The sequence below is a fragment of the Sarcophilus harrisii genome, chromosome 3, assembly GCF_902635505.1.
Source record: "Sarcophilus harrisii chromosome 3, mSarHar1.11, whole genome shotgun sequence".
Taxonomy (NCBI): domain Eukaryota; kingdom Metazoa; phylum Chordata; class Mammalia; order Dasyuromorphia; family Dasyuridae; genus Sarcophilus; species Sarcophilus harrisii.
The window spans coordinates 88,012,757-88,035,698 of record NC_045428.1 but is presented as its reverse complement, the minus strand read 5'-3'; the positions used below and the strand labels follow the sequence as shown (position 1 = coordinate 88,035,698).

The 22,942-nt window shown below is 33.2% G+C and overlaps 1 protein-coding gene across 2 annotated transcripts in view; it reads right to left on the bottom strand.

Moving 5' to 3' along the window:
* Positions 1 to 22,942, bottom strand: part of VWA8 (von Willebrand factor A domain containing 8) — a 398,466-nt gene that overhangs the window by 240,174 nt on the left and 135,350 nt on the right. For both annotated transcript variants that reach the window (XM_031958442.1, XM_031958441.1), the window contains exons 15-17: positions 22,353 to 22,521; positions 21,923 to 22,000; positions 4,155 to 4,270 (exon numbers count right to left, since the gene is read on the bottom strand). In XM_031958442.1, coding sequence (XP_031814302.1) covers positions 4,155 to 4,270; positions 21,923 to 22,000; positions 22,353 to 22,521 — 363 coding nt within the window. The remainder of the gene's footprint in view (positions 1 to 4,154; positions 4,271 to 21,922; positions 22,001 to 22,352; positions 22,522 to 22,942) is intronic.

Here is a 22,942-nt window from a genome sequence, read left to right as displayed (position 1 = left end):
AAAGAGAAAATCAATCAATGAATGCAAGTAAGCATCTAAAAATATAAATCTTCTCCTAAGAACTGCTTTGGCTGCATCTTATAAGTTTTGGTATGCTGTCTCATTACTGTCATTCTCTTGGATGAAATTATCCATTGTGTCTATGATTTGTTGTTTTACCTACTACTCCTTTGAATTAGATTATTGAATTTCCAATTACCATTTGGTCTATTTTTCCTGGCCCTGTATTACAGGTAATTTGTAATACATCATGATCTGAAAAAAGATGCATTTAATATTTCTTTCTGCATTTGGTTTTGAGTTTTTATGCGCTAATGCATGGTCAATTTTTGTGTAGGTTCCATGTATTGCCAAGAAAAATGTATATTCCTTTTTCTCTCCCTTAAATTTTCTTCAAAGGTCAATCATACCTAACTTTTCTGAAATTCTATTTATCCCCTTAACTTCTTTTTTATTTATTTTGTGGCTTGATTTATTTAGTTATGATAGAGCAAAGCAGAGATCTCCCACTAGTATAGTTTTCTATCAATTTCTTCTTGCAGCTCTCTTTAACTTCTCCTCTGGGAACTTGGATGCTATACCAGTTGGTGCAATAAATGATATAACTTCACTAACTATGGTATCCTTTAGCAAGATGAAGTTTCCTTCTTAATCTCTTTTATTTAGATGTATTTTTTGCTTTTTCTTTATCTGAGATCAAGATCACTTCTCTTGTTTTGTTTTTCCTTCAGGTAAAGCATAATTCTACTTCAAGTTATTATCTTTACTCTATATGTATCACTCTGATTTAATGTGTTTCTTGTAAACATACTGTAGGATTCTGGCTTTTAATCCAGTCTGCTATCTGCTTCTGCTTTGTATTTCCCATCATCTTATTTTGATTAAGCTATATTTTTCACTTTCCACCTTTCCCTCCTCACCAGTGTTTTCCTTCTGACTACCACCTCAATCTGCCTTCCCCTTTTACAGTCCCTCCCCCTTTCTTATCCTTTTTCTCTTTCTATTCCTGTTTACCCTTCTATTAGTTCCCCCTTTCCTTTCCACCTTTCTCCTTCCACTTCCCTATAGGATGAGATAAGTTTCTATATTAAATTAAATATATCTGATATTCTCTCTCTGAGCAAAATGTCATGAGATTAAGATTTACATAATGCTTATTCATCTTCTTTCCTTCTTTCCCTCAACTGTGACAGGTCTTATTTGCCTCATCATGTGTTGTAATTTACCCCATTTTACCTCCCCTTCCCTCTTCTTCCATACAATCCTTTTTCTACCCATAGTTTTTTTTTTTTTTTAAATATCATCACAGTAAAGTAAAATTATACCTGTACCCTTTAAGTATACCCCGAACAAATATACAAGTTCTCCTTTCCTTTTTACCTTTTTTATGCTTCTCTTGAGTTCTGATTTGAAGATTAAATTTTCTGTTCAGCTTTCTTGAAAAATAAATTAAAATCCCTTATTTCACTGAATGTCCATCTTTTTTCCCCTGAAAGAAAATGCTTAATTCTGCGGGATAATTGATTCTTGACTACAGTCCAAGTTCTTTTACCCTCCAGAATTTCATATTCCAGGCCCTTAGATCCTTTAAAGTGAAAGCTGCTAGGACCTAGACAATTCTGATTGTGGCTCCTCAATATTTAAATTGTTTCTTTCTGGCTGTTTGCAATATTTTCTCCTTGATCTGATAATTCTGGAATTTAACTACAATATTCCCTGGAGTTTTCATTTTCTGGTCCACTTCAGGTGATCAGCGGATTCTTTCAAAGGCTATTTTACCCTCTGCATCTGGGACATCAGAGCAGTTTTTCTTGGTGATTTTTAAAAATATGTAGGCTACACTCTTTTTTTCATTGTGTTTTTTTAGGAAGTCTAATAATTCTTAGATTATCTCTTAGATCTATTTTCCAGGTTGATTGCTTTTCTGATGAGATATTTTACGTTTTCTTCTATTTTCTTCATTTTTTTTTGTTTTGTTTGACTGATTCTTGATGTCTCATTGAGTCATTTGCTTCCATTTGTTCAATTCTAATTTTTAATGAATTATTTTCTTCAGTTAGCTTTTTTTAATCTCCTTTTTCATTTGGCCAATTGAACTTTCAAATGAATTGTTTTGTTTGTTGGATTTTTTTTCCCCCACTTCAGAAATTCTGTTTTTCAAGGAGTTATTTTCTTTTTTCCATTTTGCCAAGACTATTCTTTAAGGAGTAATTTTTTAAAGATAATTTCTGTGTTTTCTTTTCCAGAGCTCTCATTTCCTTTCCCAATATTTCTTCTAAATCTCTTTAAAGTCCTTTCTCAATTCTTCCAAGAGATCACTGTGAAGTGGAGACCAATTTATATTACTCTTTGAGGCTTCATCAAGAGATGTTTTGCCTTTAGTGTCCTCAGAATTTGAGGTTTGTTCTTCCTTGTCTCCATAAAAACTCTCTATGGTCAGAGCTCTTTTTTGCTCATTTTTAAAAGTTGAGGTCTGCTCTTAGGGCAAAGTGAAGATTGTTTCAAGTTTCCTCTACAGGCAACAGTAGCTTAACGCAGCCCTGGGACTATTGCTACCAGCTTCCTTCCCATTTTGGGTGGGCATGGCCAAGTTCTGAGTTAATGCTGGGTTTCAGGGGCTTACTATTTGCTTTCTGTCATTGCATTGGAAGTCTCACAGATACTTTGCTGATCCACTGGCTTCTGAACCTGGACGGAGTAGCAAACAATGCTGTACCTGCCACTAGATTCCCCAAACAGATGAAAGCCTCTTCACCACCCTGGGTCTCCCTGCACTTCACTTCATTGCTGGCCTGCAAAAAACTCCTACACACAGACACACACACACACACACACACACACACACACACAGTGTCCAATTGAGACAGAACTTTTTTTAAGTTCTTCCAAAATATCTTCTGCTGGAAATTTGCAGACTGCAAGTCATTCTAAGTAATCTTTACTGTGCTTTTCATTTTAAGACATTCCATCTCTTATCTCCATGCCTTTGCCCTGCTTGTCCTCCATTCCTAGAATATACTCCTTTTTCTTTCACCTCTATTTCATGGATTCTGTCTCTCTGTTTCAAATGCAGTTCAGACACCATCTTCTATATGAAGCCCTTTCTGATCCCTGTATTCACCAGTGCCCTTCTTTTCAAGGCAAATACTTCATATTTAACTCTAACTTGTATTTATTATGCCTTAAATAACCTGTATTTAACTATTTTATATTTGTCTTTTTTATGTAAATATATAGTATATTATACTATATATACTTCTATATATCCCTTTAGAACATAAATTTCTAGAAGGATTGATAGTTTCATTCATTATGTTTGTGCTTGGCATAAATCAAATGCTTCATAAATGTTTATTAGTCAGTTGATTAAATTATATGTGAAATGGAATTCATAGGCAAATGATTGTTTTTTTTTAAGCCTATAAATATGGGAAATAGCAACAATCAGTAAGATAAAGATCACCACTGTTTCATGTGTTAAAGTTCATAAAAATTTAGTGAATACACTGGAAATTCTGAAGGTTAATCTCTCAGAATTGTCTGCAAGCCTGGAACAACAGCAATACAACAGTGGAAAGAACAATGATTTTGAGGAGAGGTCTCATAAGGTTTTGATGTACAATTCCAAAAGATTTATAAATTTATTCACCTCAAGACAGAGAACTACTGAACAATGAATGCAGATCAAAGCATACTTCAAACATTTTTTTTTTAATTTTTATTGTTTTATTTTGTTTGTGTTTTCTTTTGCAACATGGGTGATATAGAAATATGTTCTGTATGATTTCACAGGTATAACCAAAATCAAATTGCTTGCCTTTTTAAAGAGCAGGGATGAACAGGAGGGAGGGAGACAATTTGGAACTCAAAATTTTTTTAAATGATTGTTAAAAATTTTTCACATGTAATTGGGAAATATTTAATGAAATAAATAAAAGCAATTTTAAAAAAAGAAGGCTTTGGTGTGAATTTTAGACCTGTTACTTAGTATTTCTTTAATCCTCATTTCTCCAACTATAAAAAGTAACATCACTTAGGTCTTTTCCAACTCTAAAAGCTGTAATCTTATAACTTTTAGTTAGCATTCTGATACTTATTCAAACTTACAAAATCACAGAGAATTTCCTTTTGACAAAAATATAAGATATAGCTACCTGGAAAGACAGGCTTTATTTACAGCCCTGTGAAGACTTTCTTCAGGATACTTCGATAATCGACGAGTAATTCGTAATAGCTGTCGGGTAGACAGAGATGCTGCAAGTGACTGTGCCTGTTAAAAAGCAAAGGAAATTTGTTAGTGACTTCTTTCAATGTGCTGCAGATTCCTTCACATATTATAGCAGAATATTTCATACCTTTTAAAAGGAAAGATAAAATCTAATGATACAAATTTTAAACATTCTAGGAATTTAAAACACCCATAAATTTCTAAATTTATCAACATACAAACATTCATCAATTTAATTTAATTCAAAAATTCACTGAAAACCTACTAAGTGCAAATTCTCAATTCTACTATGCTATTTTTGTGGAATCAGAGAACATATCACAAAATAATAATCAGAATTTAAAGCAAATTTCATAAGAAAAGCCTGTTAATAATTTAACACATGCCTGATAAATAAATCATCCACACATAAAAATGGCAACTCCAGTCTATTTTGTACCAACCCCAAAGAAATGTATCTACCAAGGGAAAACTTTATCCAAAACATAAAGCTTTCAGAAATTCTAAGTTCAGAAACAGTAGAGGAAAAGAGGGTTCAAACTGTTTCAAGTAGCTGGAATATGATGGTTTCTTTCTACCAAAATAAAATTGTTTCTTATATAGTCTAAAATTTTACATTGAACTTGATTAACCTGATTGAAATTCCTCAAATAAGGATTAATTAGAGTTAATAAACATGCTCCAGTAAAAGATAAATAATGCCAGGAAGATCAATGGGATATCATATACTGGTGTAAATAAATTCAATCAGACTGTTTTTAATCCAGCAAGTAGTTAAGATCAAATACATCCAAGGATATTTCTACATCATTTGCATTTCTTCCCTCCTTTCTTGAGTGGGAACCATTGCTAGGCAATTTTGTATAAGACTTGCTATTCCAAATCCTCAAAGTCCCTTTCCACTAAGTGGTTTTTATAGGCTGAGAACAAAGAAACCATTATGCTAAGTATTCTCATTTGATACATAACTCTTGAGACCTAGTAGCCTCCCAGGTACAGGATACTCCATCATAAAGACCCACCAAGAAGAATATCTGTTCATTCTTTTAGGAGGACTGTGTTTAATCAAGAAACTGGCCAGATTTCTGGAGTAAACACAGGCCTGCAATAAAGGATACTCATTGATTAATGCATAAGAAAGGATGGCCTTCCTTTCTTTAAGTTTTCTTGGCATTCTATCAACACAACTGCAAGCACATTTTCATATTCTCAGTAAAAAGAAGTTACACAAAAGACATGGCTAAGACTTACTTAATATCCCTTATTCACTGGGATTCTTTACAGAACTACAGGCAACTTCCATGAAAGGTTCACCTCTTTCAAACTCTAAGTGATACTCCATAGGATTAGTTGCTTTTAATCAATTCCTTCAAGCAATGAGGAATTCTAGTCAGCTGACTGGCTTCAACTACTCCTTCTTCAGCTCTAACAAAGCTGACAATTTTATTATTCATTTCTATTTCTTCAGTTTTCTCCTATTCTTATGCCCATAAATCAGAGCTCATAATACTCCATGATACACCATAAGTTTATGAGGTAAAATCTTACCAAACCTCACCTATAAAATTTACAATATATTTAATCATCTCACAAGGCTTTTACTATATTAAATTGTAAAGTAGTTAAATGCAAATGACTGAGGAACCATAATATTCTACAGTCCAGAGATCTGGTATTTCTCAAAGAGGTCCACTTCTAACAATCTACTTTAAAAAAAAAAAAAACTTTATGACTTAATACTTGAATTTGTTCATTTTTACTAAACAGAACTTTCCTTGACCCATTAACCAAGCTTATCTGAAAATTCTGTCATTTTAAATACAGATTCTAGCAGTTTTTAATTAAATTGTTGCATCTTCCAGACACTGAAATGTTCACCCATGAAAGAAACATCTGATATCTTGCTGGCTCCCTGACATAGAAGTGATCAGGTACACAAGGCCAGAGAACCAAAGTTTTTCTCTTTTTTGTCTAAGTCTTACTGAAGGTATCATAGATACTAAAGCAATAACAATACTAAACATATATGCACAAAGTGATATAGCATGGAAATTCCTAGAGGAGTGTTGTGATATGGGAGCCACCTACCAGTGGCTAATGGAAATCTAACTCAGACCTGTAGAATGGATCTCTTCATTTGAGAGGATGATGATGATGATGATGATGATACAAGGAGACTGAGAGGCAGTTGCATTCTCTGACCTCTTTCCTCTTTCCTCTTGCCTCCAATTTATTTCATTCCCAATCCACAAGGAAAATCTGAAAAGGCTGCTTTGCAACTCCTTCAGGTTTATGATTCACAGCTGTGGATGCTCTCAGAGAACTGACCTGCCCCTTCACCTAGGCATAGTCTTTAACAGAGGAGAAGTTAAGAGAGATGCAAGAAGAAATAGAGAGCAAAACTTACTAATGAGGTATCTCAACTTGCTCTTTCAGAACTAGATGAATCGAACCACAAAATAAATAAGAAAAATGTTAAGGATATAAACAAAATGTTAGAAAAGCTAGGTATGTTAGATCTTTGGAGAAAATTAAATGGAGACAGAAAGGAGTTTACTTTTTTCTCAGTGGTTCATGGAACTTATACAAAAATTGACCATGTGTTAAGACATAAAAACCTTAAAATCAAATGCAGAAAGGCGGAAATAGTAAATGCATTTTTTTCAGATCATGATACAATAAAAATCACATGCAATATAAGGCCAGGAGAAAATAGAGCAAAAATATTTAGAAACTAAATAATCTCATCCTAAAGAATGAATGGGTGAAACAGCAAATGATAGACACAATTAATAATTTCATCCAAAAGAATGACAATAATGAGATAATATACCAAAATTTGTGGGATGCAATCAAAGCACTAATAAGAGGAAATTTTATATCTCTAGATGCTTAATTGCATAAAATAGAGAAAGAAAAGATCAATGAATTGGGCTTAGAACTAAAAAAGCTAGAAAAAGAACAAATCAAAAACCCCCATCAAATATCAAACTTGAAATTCTAAAAATAAAAGAGAGATTAATAAAATTTAAAGTTAAAAAACTACTGAATTAATAAATAAAACTAAAGGTTGGCTTTATGAAAAAACCAACAAAATAGATAAACCTTTAGTTAATCTGATTAGAAAAAGGAAAGAGGAAAAATCAAATTGTAACTCTAAAAAATAAAAAGGAAGAACTTTCCACCAATGAAGAGGAAATTAGAGCAATAATTAGAAGTTACTTGCCCAATTTTATGCCAATAAATTTGACAACCTAAGATGCAAATAGGAAGTATCATTCTAGTTTGATATGAGGGGGTGTGTTTAGTGGGTTTGCTGGTGAGAAGTTGTCTGGGTCTTCGAGTAAGTCTGGTGAGAATAGGGCTAGAAGGAGGAGTATGAGGAGTAGTAGTATTAGGCCTAAGGCATCCTTGATGGTGTAGTAGGGGTGAAAGGGGATTGGAGGAATACCTACAAAAATATAGATTGCCCAGATTAACAGAAGAGGAAATAAATAACTTAAAAAATCCCATTTGACAAAAAGAAATAGAAAAGGCTATTAATCAACTCCCTAAGAAAAAATCCCCTGGACCAGATGGATTTACATGTGAATTCTACTAAACATTTAAGAAACAATCAACTCTGATACCATATAAACTATTTGAAAAAAATAGGGAATATAGGACTCCTACCAAATTCCTTCTATGACACAAACGTGGTACTGATACCTAAACCAGGTAGGATGAAAACAGAGAAAGAAAATTATAGACCAATCTCCCTAATGAATATTGATGCAAAAATCTTAAATATATTAGCAAAGAGATTACAGGAAGCCATCCTTAGGATAATACACCATGACCAAGTAGGATTTATACTAGGAATGCAGGGCTGGTTCAATATTAGGAAAACTATTAGTATAACTGACTATATGAATAACCAAATTAACAAAAAACATATGATTATCTCAAAAGATGCAGAAAAGGCATTTGATAAAATCCAACATCCATTCCTATTTAAAACACTAGAGATTATAGGAATAAATGAACTTTTCCTTAAAATATTCAGTAGCATCTATCTATCTACAACAATCAGCAAGCATCATATGTAATGATATGTAAACTGGAACCATTCCCAATAAGATCAGGGTTGTGAAACAAGGTTGCCCACTATCATCATTACTATTCAATATTGTATTAAAAATGCTAGCTTTGGCAATAAGATAAGAAAAAGAGATTAAAGGAATTAGAGTAGGTGATGAGGAAACCAAATTATCATTCTTTGCAGATGATATGCAGATGATACTTAGAGAACCCTAGAGAATCAACTAAAAACTATTAGAAATAATCCACAAGTTTAGCAAAGTTGCAGGATACAAAATAAATACACATAAATCATCAGCATTTTTATACATCACTAACAAAATCCAACAGCAAGAGATACAAAGAGAAATTCCATTTAAATTAACTGTCAACAGTATAAAATATTTGAAGCTATCTGTCAAGGGAAAGTCAGGAACTATATAAGCAAAACTACAAAACACTTTCCACACAAATTAAGTCAGATTTAAACAACTGAAAAAAAATATCAAGTGCTCTTGGATAGGTTGAGAGAATATAATAAAGATGACAATACTACCTAAACTCACCTATTTATTTAGTGTTATACCAATCAAACTCCTAAGAAACTATTTTACTGACCTAGAAAAAATAACAACAAAATAACAAAATTCATCTGGAAGAACAAAAGGTCAAGAATTTCAAGGGAATTAATGAAAAAAAAATTAAAAAAGCAAATGAATGTGGTGACCTAGCTATACCAGATTTAAAACTATATTATAAAGCAGTGGACATTAAAACCATTTGGTACTGGCTAAGAAACAGAGTAGTTGATCAATGATTCCATTGATTAGGTTAGATTCACACGAACAAAATAGTCAATGACTATAGTAATCTAGTGTTTGACAAACCCAAAGACCCCAGCTTTTGGAATAAGAACTCACTACTTGACAAAAACTGCTGGGAAAATTGGAAACTAGTATGGCAGAAACTAGACACTGACCTACACCTACCACCGTATTCCAAGATAAGGTTGAAATGGGCTCATGATCTAGACATAAAAAATGATATTATAAATAAATTAGAAGAACATAGGATAGTTTACCTCTCAGATATGTGGAGGAGGAAGGACTCTGTGACCAAAGAAGGACTAAAGATCATTATTGATCACAAAATAGATAATTTTGATTATATTAAAAAGGTTTTGTATAAACAAAACTAATGCAGATAAGATTAGAAGGGAAAACATTTTTACATTCAAAGGTTCTGATAAAGGCCTCATTTCTAAAATATATAGAGAATTGACTCAAATTTGTAATAGTTCAAGCCATTCTCCAATTGATAAATGGTCAAAGGATATGAACAGTTTTCAGATGAGAAACTGAAACTATTTCTAGTCATATGACTCCAACTCCAAATCACTCCAAATCACTATTGCTCAGAGAAAAGCAAATTAAGATAATTCTGAGATACCACCTATCAGATTGGCTAAGATGACAAGAAAAGATACTGACAAATGTTGGAGAGGATGTGGGAAAACTGGGACACTGATACATTGTTGGTGGAACTGTGAATGGATCCAACTATTCTGGAGAGCAATTTGGAACTATCCTCAAAAAGTTATCAAACTGTGCATACCCTTTGATCCAATAGTGTTACTACTGGGCTTATATCCCAAAGAGATCTTAAAGGAGGGAAAGGGACCCATATGTGGAAAAAATGTTTGTGGCAGCCCTTTTTGTAGTGGCAAGAAACTGAAAACTGAAGGGATGCCCATAAATTGGAGAATGGCTGAATAAGTTATAGTATATGAATGTTATAGAATATTTTTGTTCTGTAAGAAATGACCATCAGAATGATTTCAAAGAGGCCTGGAGAGACTTAAATGAACTGATGCTAAGTGAAATGAGCAGAACCAAGAGATCATTGTACACAGCAACAACAAGATTATGTGATGATTAATTCTGATGGACGTGGCTCTCTTCAACAATGACATGATTCAAACCAGTTTCAATTGTTCAGTGATGAAGAGAGCCATCTACACCCAGAGAGAGGCCTGCAGAGACTAAGTGTGGACCATAACAAAGCATTTTCATACTTTCTGTTGATGTTGTATTTTGTTTTCTTTCTCATTTTTTCCCTTTCTGATTGGATTTTTCTTGTGCAGCACAATAATTATATAAATATGAACACATATTTTGGATTTAACATACATTTCTAACATGTTTAACATGTATTGGACTACCTGCCATCTAGGGGAAGGGAGGGGAGGTAAGAGGGAAAAATTTGGCACAGAAAGTTTTACAAGGGTCAATGCTGAAAAATTACCCATGCATATGTTTTGTAAGTAAAAAGCTTTAATAAACAAAACAAAACAAAGCAAAACAAAGTCAATGACTTTGGGTCATCAACTGGTCCTTTGGAGCTTTTCAAATTTGGTTACTTTCTAAACTATTGGTTTTTTAAAAAATGGTTAAAGACTATACAATAGTAGTTTTCTGAAAAGGAATACTTGAAAACATAAGTTTTTTTTAAGTTCATTTTTTCGCCCATAGGATTATGTTCATTTTGAAAGATAAAAGTTTTTCCTCAAGTATTAACATGATTCCATTGCTTTTCAGTACCTTATTTTCTCATTTCCTATTTCATTTTCAGTGATAATGAATAATCCTATGTTTTTATGATTAGAGGTCTATGATTAGATATCTGCTCCTGGCTACTGGAAGTATTTTCTTTTTTTAGATTTCAAAGCTGAACAATTATATTTCTGGATAAGTTAAACCTAGGGTTTCCATCTAGTGAGCTCTTGTATATACTATCTTGTCTATACTATTTCCAGAGAATTTCCATTTTTTGCTGTTTTTAATATGATACTGAAGTTTTTTAGGCCAGTGGTTTTTATATAATTTCTCGATTCTATTTTAAAAATTATTCTTACTTAATATGTTCTTACAATTTTTTTTTTGTTTTTTAATGTAGCTCTAATCTTACTGTCTTAATGAATTTTACTTGTATCTCTTCCATTCTGTTTACTCTAGTAACCTAGCCCAGCTTCTGTTCTAAGAGATAAATTCCCATTTTAAGAATTTATTAGAAGCTCTAATGTAACATTTTATTTCTTAATTCAATAGTTTTATTAGGGCTTCTGAATGTTTCATATGTTTATTCTAGTAACACTTATTAGAAGGTGCTTCTCTTCTGATATTTTCTTACTCTATTCTAATTCTTCCTTACTTTAGGAACTTTTCTTTGGTTGATCCTGGGAAAGCCACTCTGTGGATTTTTTCCAATGGAAATTTCTTTCTGCTGCCTGATTTTATCTAATTCCCTTAAAAGTTTTATTTGGAAATTTTGTAGTTAATTTCAGGTTATATATAAGTGAACTTTATTATAATCTTCTTCAAGGCTACCTTGCCAGAAGACTCCAATTCAGTTTTACTCCAAACTATTGTGGAGCTATAGGGTACGTACAGAAGCCAAAGACTGCACCAACTAAAGAAAATCAGACAGGTTTTCCAGTTTCTAGAACATCAATAGGAGAAGATATAGCAATGCTACCAATACTTTATTGACTCCCAACTCCTGGCTCTGTTTATCAAAAAAAGTTTGTAGCATGTGAAAAATTCAAAGGAAGAAATATGAAGAATTTATGGCTAATTGGAAATGAAGGACAAATAAACAAGAATCAAGGATAACTTCAATGTTTCCAGCACTGAAGATTAAAAATATGCATCATGGGAGAGGATTCTGGGAAGATGGTAGAAAACAAAAATACCAAGCTCTCCAAATGTCATCTACAAAAACAAACAAACAAATAAAAAACATTTCCTCAAATTTAACTTAGAGCAATAGAAATAATTAAAAGTCACAGTAAAGCAGCTATCTTCCTAAGACAATTTGAGAGGACTTTAGGAAAGATCTAACTTGCAGAGGCAGAGGACTGGCCTGATTCAAGTACAAAAACCTTAGACAAACACTTCTTAAGGAACTTTTACTTCACAGATGGTGTGCGGGTTGAACAGCTGAACAGAGGATGACTGAAGGGCTTTTATGTGGTGTAGGACATCAGGACCTGTTAGGTTGACTTGATAAAATCTAAGCTCTGGTTGTAGGCAAGGAAGAACAAACTCATACCTGGTGAGTGAAGGACTAAGGGATGGCTACCCTATTGGTTGTGGGCACTTACAGAAGAGCTGATTCCCTGGTTTTAGTTCCAGGACAGAGGAGGGACTGCAAGGAATAAGAAAGGTTATGGTAACAGTATGCTGGCCACCCTAGCTGTGGCACAGAGACATAAAGGAATTCCCATGATCAGGACCCAGACAGTACTTAGAAAATAACAGTAGGGAAAACTTCAAATCCTAAGGCTTCATTCCTTTCTGAATTCTATATGGGATTAGAATCTGAGTGTAATAATTAGCCACAATGACGATGAGGAGGAGAAGGAGGAGGAGTAAGCAAAGAAAAAAGAACCCAACCATCATAGATACTATGGTGACAGAAAAAATCTGGATTCATATTTAGAAGAAGATAGTGAAGTTAAAAAACAAAGCAAAACAAATAAAAAACCCACTGCTACCTTAAAAAAAAATGTTATGTGGTCCCAAGACCAAAAAGAGCTCTTGGAAGAGCTTTAAAAGAACTTTAAAAATCAAATAAGAAAGGTTAAGGAAAAAATTAGGCCCAACCCAAGAAAATCAAGAAAATTATGAAAATAAAATAAACCAATTGGAACAAGACATTCAAAAACTTAAAAGAACTTAATTCCTTAAAAAAGTAGAATTGGGCAAGAGGAAGCTACTATTTTAAAATACCAAGAATAATAAAATAAAATCAAAAGATTGGGAAAAAAATAAGAGAATTTGAAGCATCTCATTAGAAAAACAACTGATCTAAAGAACTGATAAGAGACAATATAAGAATTACTATATTAAATGAAAGTTTTAAGATTTTTTTAAATCTAGGTACAATATAATCATTAAGGAAAAATTTTTTGAAGTTAACAAGAGGTTAAATTAAAATAAAAAAAAATCTATCAATCACCATCTAAAAGAGATCCCAAGATGAAAATTCAAAGGAAGGTCATAACCAAATTCTAAAGCTCACAGGCTAGAGAGAAAATACTACAAGCAAAAAGAAAAAAAAAAATTTAAACCCTATGGCACTATAATCAAAATAATACAAGATCTACCAGTTTCTGCATTAAAAGACCAAAGTGCAAAGCTGCTGAATTTGCACCCAAGAAGAACAATCAGCAAAGTTGAGTATAAACTGGATAGGAAAAAAAATGAAAATTTACTGAATTGAAAGACTTTCAGATATTTGTGAGGGAAAAAAATTAAATGGAAAATCTGACATAAAGATCTAGGAGAATTATAAGAAAAATGTTCAAGACAAATTATAAGGGACTCAATAAGTTCAAACCATTTACTTTTTTTTTTTTTTTTTTTTTTTTTTTTGCTGAGGCAATTGGGATTAAGTGACTTGCCCAGAATCATACAGAAGCTATTTACTTCTTAAGTGGGAAAATGTTAACTGTACTTTTTTTGGAGGAGATGGCCATGTTTATTCATTCTTTTCTTTTAACAGTTCAACCAAAGTGTTCTTTATAGTGATATGTTAACAAGTCTCATCTTATTTACTTTAGCAAATTAGTATGTTTTCTATATTTAAATGAGAAAAAGTTAACTTAGTTTTTTTTTTTTAATTTTTTTCCCCATTTGTTATCTATACTCTTACTTTAATACTCATTATTTAGGCAGTTTAAAAGAGTATATAGATAGATAGATAGATAGATAGATAGAAGACCTGAGGCAGAATTGAGTATGATAGAATGATTCTAAAGAGTAAAATAGGATAAAGAGAAGTAAAATACTGCAATTATCATATAAATGAGGTGGGAAGAGAATAATTGTTAAAGTGAAAGCAGGTAGGGGAGGAGGGCTGCTAGTGCTGGAACCTTATTCTCATTGGAACTGGGTTAAAGAGGGAATAACATATACATCTAGAAGAGTTTAAAAGACTTCTAAACTTAGAAAAAAGTCTGTACCAAAAAATTTCTAACAGTCTTTTTCACAACAAATAACTAGGAAATAAGGGTTACCTAGTTATTGAGTGATTGCTAAAACAAATGATGACATGAATTAATGGAATATTATTATACCATAAACAATGATGAAATGGATGGTTTCAGAGAAATAGGGGAAGACTCATGTACACCAATGCAGAGTTACGTGAGTAGAACCAGGAGAATAATTTATGCAATGACAAGAATATGGTAAAGACAACAAATGTGGAAGAGTTTAGTGCTCTGACCAATGTGATGAAGGGTCCCTAGAAAGCTAACAAAATGTGATAGCTCACACCTTCAGAGACACATCACAGACTTAAAATATAAACGAAAAATGAATTTTTGTACATGGCTTATGACTGATTATCCACATTTATTGTGGTTTTTTTTTTCCTTTACTACTGATGTTGGCTAATTGAAAAGAGGGTATGGATGGAGTTATTACAAGGCAAGTCAGTGGCACAGTGGATAGAGCACTGAGCTTGGAATCAGGAAAACTCTTCTTCATGAATTCAAATCTGGTTTCAGACATTAACTGTGTGTCCTATAAGGAAGGAGAGCATTTATGTCTTACCTGGGATTTTCTTTGCAAATATATGTTAGTTTTATTTCCTTTATGCTATAACAGATAACTTAAAAGCAAAAAAGTCACTTAACTCTATTTGTCTCAGTACCTCATCTGTAGAATGAGCCAGAGGGGGAAAGGGCAAATCTCACGAGTATCTTTGCTAAGAAACCCCAAAATGGGATCACAAAGAGTTGAGCATGATTGAAATGAATGAACAAGAACAAGAACAAGAACAACTGGAAGGGAGAGAGAATAAATGCCTGTTAGTTAATAAAGAAAAAAAAAGTTACTGTTTACAGTCTGATTAAAGTCTCATCAAATTTGTTTTTCCAGATACATGATGGGGGGGAAAGAGACCTATGGTAATATATGTGGTTGACTTAATACTTATTTGAATAAAAACTCTATCAAAATGCCAATTCTTCAGCTATTTTATGTATGGTTTATTTGCAATGTTTACTGTCGATAGTTATTTCTCAACATTCCCATTAGAACGGGCACAAGCTGAATTTTTGGAAAGAAATACATTTGAAAGAATCCATTTTGAGGAAAGAATACATTATAAATGTTATATATTCTTTAAACAAGACAATATTTCTTTAATTTTGTAAAAAAAAAAAGTTACAGTATTTTGTCATGACATATACTGTAAGACAACAAAACTAATTCAAAAATGTTCTTTTTGAAAAAAAGTGAAAAGCAAATGAAAACTCTTGATAACAAGAAATATTAGATTTTATAATTCTATAGATGAAAAACAAAACTCTTATAAAGCAGGCAAATGCAAAATACGATTATACAGAAATAAAAATTTGTTAGTTTTATACATCTTTATTTTTAATGATAACCATGATGTCATAGATTGAGAGTTGGAAGAGAAACTAAATACAGCTGAAGTTAAAGATTTATTTTACAGATGAAGAAGCTAAGGCCTCAGACTTATACAAGGCCATAAAGGTAATGATGATTATGATAAAAATAGGAGATGACTTAAATAGATTCTAAACTTTATGAAGTATGTGTCTCATATATGTTCCATGAGAACCCAGTGAAGTGGGGATTACAGCTTTATTATCACCCCCAATTAGATTTAGGAACTGTGGCTCATATGTATACCCAGAAAGAAGACTGTGGGAACTGAATGTGGATCACAACATAACATTCTCATTTTTTTTTGTTGCTGTTTGCTTGCGTTTTGTTTTCTTACTCATTTACTTTCTTTTTTTGATCTGATTTTTCTTGTGTAGCAACAGATATTCCTATTGGATTTAATATATATTTTAACATGTTTAACATATATTGGATTGCTTGCCATCTAGAGGAAGGGGTGAGGGGAAGAAGGAGAAAATCTGAAACACAAGGCTATGCAAAGGTCAATGTTGTCAAATTATCCGTGCATATGTTTTGAAAATAAAAAGCAAAATAAAACAATGCAGTCTGAATCAGAAAACAAATGGGGAAAATCTTAATAAGTGTCTTTAATAAACATCTGCTATCCAAGGGAAAAAAAAAGGAAGTGTGGCTCAGAGATGTAATATAACCTGTCTATGGTTATCCATCTAGTAAATATCAGGAACAGCTTTTGAACCCAGACCTTCCTGACTTCCAATTCTACTTTCTTTCTAATACAACTGGCTCTTGCACACAGACATGGTACTTTTAATTGTGAGATGGAAAAAGGCAGCAAAAATCATTTTCTAAAATTCAGAGATGAGGTAATTACAGTCAGAGAAATTCAGTAACTTGACCATTTGTGCTGTGCAGTAATCAGCATTACAGCCACAATTAACTAAGATCTTCTGACTCTGAATTTGCCAGGCTTTCCACTATACACAATAGTTAGCTTTGTCACACTGAGCCCTAAAGAAATGCCTTAATGAACTTAAAAAGAGAGGAAAAAACCTAGTCAGTATTTGCTATTTGTTAGAAAAAAGTGATTGAATATTCTAGCTCTGGCCACCAAAATTTTAATAAAAGAAAATGAGTGCCAAATAACCCCCACCAGAGCATTTGCATATAAAACTCCTATTATAAGCATATTAAATTCCCAAGAGATAAATTTATATTCATAGCACAGACATGATTTTATACACTGGCTTACAAGCTTCAAGTCAGTGATCTGTAGATATTTCCCTAGAGCCTGAACAGTGACTCACTCATTTGATAACTATAAACTGATTTGCCTTAATAATAGTTAATATTAAAAACCAATGGGATTAAATAATATTGTAGGCCTTTTAAATATAATTTTTTTTCCTTTAATTCTGGGTTACCCATCAAAACAAGTCTTACCAAAATCCATCTAGCAATGAAATCTGCATTTAAAATCAAAGGCAATAAGAGAATGGATTTTTTTTCAAAATATTTTATTCTAATATGGGCATTAATAAAAAGCATTCAGGAATTTCAAAAATTTCAAAAGCATTCAAGATAATTTACAGTAAGATCTTTTTTTAAAAAAAGCAAATTCATATAAAATTTCTAAAGAAGTTTCTATCCTTGCACAATGGATATCTTTAGTATATAGTACCACAGTTGCTATGGTTATGAATTTTTTAAAGCACGTCTGTTTATTGGTGTAATTAATATCTTAGATTATAGATTCAAGTAACACTTTTACTTACACACACAAACACACACCATACATACAAACACACACAGATAAAAAAAATAGTTGCTTGTTTTTCTATGTTCTGGTGATCTGCTGATATTTTTTACAGAAAGCTAAAAAGGAGAGGTGGCGAGAAGTGCTGTAAGAAAGGGGTATTCAACTATTTCTTCTCTAGGATTTACTTTACAACTCCCTGTTAATTTTATTTCCTATATGCTATAACAGATTGGTTAAAAGCAATAACAAACACATTTACATTTTCCATTTTTAATTAAAGATTGATATAAACAACATTCATATAATAACCTGTCCATCAGAGATACTGTCAGTAAATAAACAGTTGGTTTCATATGTGAAACCAGGATTTGAGGCCTGGGAATGTTTATGTGGAAGTCATTTATATAATGGTAATACTAAAATCCATAGTAAGTGGGTGATGAGAACCACAGAATGGGAAGAGTAGAAAACTTTAAAGTACATCTGCTAATAGGCAGCAGGACATAAATGTTTCTCTTACATAGAATTATGTTTAGAGAATGTTAGAAATAATGTTTAGAAAGAAGGAGAACTGACAGAGCAATGTCATTTGAGTCTATGAGAAGTATTCAGAAAGAGAGGAGTGATCAACAATTTCAAATGCTACAGAAAGGTTAAGAAGTCTAAAGATAGAGAAAAAGCTATTGGATTTAGACACAGAGAAATGATTATGGAGAAGGAAGTTTCAGTTGAATGGTGGGAGGCAGAGGTTAGGCTGCAATAGTTTGAAAAATGAATGAGAGAAGAAGACATGGTGGAAAGGAGTGTAGACAGATGCTTTTTCTAAAATTTTGGGTGTGAAGAAGAAAAATCATAAGATTTTTTTTTTTAAGAAAAAGGAAGATCTAAACATTTTCATAGACAGCAGAGAAGGAGACAATAGAGAAGAAAAAACTGAATTTTAGTGAAAGGAGATAATGGGAGGGATAAGTATCTGGAGGAAATGGAAGAAAAGGAGACTGGGGCAGCTAGGTGGCACAGTGGATAGAGCACCAGCCCTGAGGTCAGGAGGACCTGAGTTCAAATCTGTCCTCAGACACAACACTTCCTAGCTGTGTGACCTTGAGCAAATCCCTTAATCCCAAATGTCTCAGAAAAAAAAAAAAAGAGTCCAAGGGCACAAGTGGAGGAGTTGGTATTGGTGGGGAGAATGGCCAACTCTTTCTCTACATCTGGAGAAAGTGATGGTAGAGTAGTAGGGGATTGATGCTGAAGTGATCTAAATTATAGAAGTGGGAGGGGAAAAAAAAGAAATATGGAAGTGGGAAAGAAGGAATTCATAATGAATGGTTTCAATTTTTTCATTGAACTGATGCAAAATCTCTGTTGAAAAGGAGGTAGTGATCAGTTTAGTACAGATACTGTGAGGAATGTGATAGTAAAGATAATATTTAGATAAAACTTAATCCCTACTTTCATGTATCTTATAATCTAAGAGAAGAATGTGATTGATATATATATATATATAAATGACTATAATATAAATGAAGGTGTAATTGCATAAAAGAGGTGAGAAACAAAGATACATTATTTAAAACAGCAATACATTATTGCTGTTATATATAAAGGTCAACACCAAATGAAAAGATCAGGGAAGATGTCATAAGATCACAGAATTTTGTACTGGATGAGATCTTAATAATCACATGGATGACAGAGCTTCTATGATCATCCTAAGATCATATAGGATACAGAACTTGGTTGTTGTCCTCTGTTCACTACTATATTAGAATTCATTGACAGTGTGTCCAGGTGTGGCTAATCAGACAAATATGAACTCAGAGGCTTTACCACAGGTTGGACACAAATAGTCCATGTGAATATTTGGGGTGGATTCTCTTAAATCTCCACATTTCATTATTGCAATTATGCTTTGCATATGTGCTCTGTAGAGCACAGCACGTGCCATACTTGACAGTCTTGTACCAGTGTCTCCCATATCATACAATCAAGTTCTTCAGCAAGACCTTGGGAATATCCTAGTACCACTTCTTGTGACCACCATGGGATGCTTTCACTGTGTGAGTTCTCCATAAAACAGTCTTTTAGGCAAGGATAGGTTGGCATACAAACAAGATGGCCAAGCCATCAGAGTCTGGTCTCTCTGCAATAGAGTGTGAATGCTGGGCAGTGTAAGAAAGGGCCTCAGTGTCTGGTCCTGCCAGACACAATCTTTCCAAGATAATTCAAATGGAAGCAATTCATGTTTCTTGCACAATGTTGGTCTTCTCCTCTACATTTCCTTTTGTGCCTGCCAAACTCTGAGCCAGTTCTGGCAATGTTTCCATGCTTCATCCTTGTGAGCATCCTTGGACAGTAAACTGCCAAGGTACAAGAATTTATCCACAGCTTTCAAAACTTCTCCATCTGCTATAATCAAGGGTTCCATGGCTGGATGGTGTGGGGCTAACTTGGCCATAATTATTAGGCCTAAATTAGCACAAGCAGCAAAGAACTGATCCATACTTGTAGTGCCAGCTTCGGAGGCTGCATGGAGTACACAATCATCTATGAACAAAACAATCGTGCACCAACACTTCCTCCACTGTAGTCTTGGTTTGCAGCCTTTTCAAGTTAAATAGTTTACCAGCATTAGCTGACATTGATGCCATATTTTCCTCATTGAAGGTATCTGACAACATTACTGAAAACATCACGCTAAAAAGCACGGGAGGAGGCACACAGCCCAGCTGGGCTCCCTGAAGCACCATCCAGAATGAGGGCAAGCATGCCGTTCTGAAACTTGTAACTGAATTTTGACATAACATTCCACAAAAATTCATGACCAACAGTATCAAATAGCAGAACTTAGATTTAAAATGAAATCCTATAAGTCCAAATATTCCATTATATAACACTTTCTCTCTTCATGGTAGAGGATCAGCTATTTAATAAGTAGGAATGTTCAGAAAACAGGACATTTTAGACACAGGAAACAACTTGAGTCAAGGTCATATAAAGATGGGCACAAATGGAAAACAGTGAGCATTTTTATTTAGCAAGAGCTTTGGAGGGAAGTAGGAAGAGGTATGGTTTAAAGATAAAATGCTGCCAAATCAGAAAACCTCAATGTAAGCTAAGACGTAACAGTGATGTCTAATTCTGAAACACAATAAAGATAACATGCTTCACTGCCTCATTCAGCAAATTTCAAGAGAAATTTAATTTTATTACTGGGATATGTTCACTTTACATGTATTTATTCTATTAAAAGAATCTTTTATTTCATCAGTAAGGAAGATCTTCATGAGGAACTTCCTTCACCAATATAAATTGTAGTCTGCTCTGTCATTTAGTCTTTTTTTTTTTTTTGAGGGGGAGGAGGGCTGGTAATTGAAGTTAAGTGACTTACCCAGGGTCACACAGAAAGTGTTAAGTGTCTGAGCTGGGATTTTAACTCAGTTCCTCCTGACTTCTGGGATAGTGCTTTATCCACTGTACCATCAAGCATCCCTTGTCATTTAGTCTTAGAGAATTGCCCAGGGCCACTGAAAATTTTAGTGAATTCTCCAGAATCAGCCAATTAGGAAATGGCCACATTAGAACTTGAACCTGGGTTTTTCTGACTCTTAAATCCAGTCCTCTATCTACTACATCATGATGCCATTATAAAGAAATTATAAAGCAATAAATATTTCTTAAATAGAATAGATAAATAATAGAAAACTTTTTTCTAGCTTTTTAAAAATCACATTTCTAAAATCTCTTCTTGTGGAACTAGTCTAGGTAAGTGATGACATTTCGTAAGAGTTTAAGCCTTAGGAAAAACCAAAATGAAAGGCCATATTTTTTCATAACAGCAATTTATAATTTTGAGGGGTCATGGACTCCATGGGCAGCCTGGAAAAATCTATGGACTTATTCTGAAAACCAGGTCTTTGAATGCATAAAATAAAATTCATAGAATCACAAAAGAAACCAATTATGTTGAAATACAATCATCATCAAAATATTTACAAAAACAAGTTCACTGACCCCTGATTAAGAACTTCTGGTTTTAGAACCAGGGTTCCTCTTGTTGAAATGCCACAGGATTTTATTTCATTATCTTTCTATTAACTTCACCTGACCAAAACAGTGACTTTGAATGAGATGCTTCTGCACAAACCTGCTAGTTTTATGGATAACTTTCAAATCTTAAGGTAATGAGGAGTGGGAACCAGGGTGGAAATAATAAGAAATCTCAGTCAGTCACAGTTCAAATCTCTCACCTATGAGAAATTAACTTGGAAATATTAAATTCTCTAAGGAATAAAAATTTTACATAGGACAAGAGATAACAATGGATAAATATATAAAAGAAAAACAGATTTTTAAGGAAAAAAGGACAATACTGTGTCAGCAATGCAGCATAGCATGAAAAATTAAACTCACTGTTGGGTCTTGTGTCTCTCGAAGTTTGTGTGTAAAAGATAACAATTTCTCCACTGCATCTTGAGGTATATTTGAAACCTGAAATATATGAAAGAGAAAATAAAAAAGGGAAATAAGTTTAACTAAAATTCATCATTTTAATCATCTATTAGCAGGAAGAAGTCACATTTAAACCACCACACTCAGGATTAATCAATCACTGTTAAAAATATAGGTCACTTAATATCTGTACAATAAGCAAAAGATCTCATAGCCCCACAACTATGTTAATTGGATGGCCAATATTAACATGTAAATTAACTAAATTAATAGATATTAACTTGTAAATACCCAAACATTTCTGCAGCAGCTTAATTAGGATAAACACTGGCTAAAAATAAGAAGTTATAACAAAAAAATTGTTATAGACTCAAATCTGACAAACTCTTACCATCTTTTTAATCACTTCCATTTCTTCACTTCTGATCAGGGGTTTCATGTGATGGAAAAAGAACAAAGTTAAGAATTCTGGTCCCAGCCACTGCTGTGTGCTGCTTCCTATGACAGGAGGTTCTGCCAAGGCAATGATCCGGAAGGATGGATGGATAGGATAGATGAACCTAGAAGGAAATATTCAAGGAAAAACACACACATATAATATTTCCCCCCATTTTTTCAGTTGTGAAAACAAAGTCTCAACTTGTTATTCCCAATGAGATGCAAGCCTGAGCAGAACATATTATTATGTTGCATCTGAACCAAAATTCCTATTCTGAGTACATTCTTTAAAAAAAAACAACTATGTCAAAACAGAAAAAAATGAACACTTAGAGTAGGAGGGTAAGATTAAAAGGAAAAAAAATATTGCTTACAATTCTTTTACTATAGCTAATGATGTGACTTCACAATCAGTTTGAACTACATTTTGAAACTCCTAAATCTCAAATATATTACTGTTCTCAAAAAGCATTTTTTTATGTAGTCTCCTTGGAACATAACCGTTACCTAATTCATAACCATCATATGAAATCCCTTCTCACA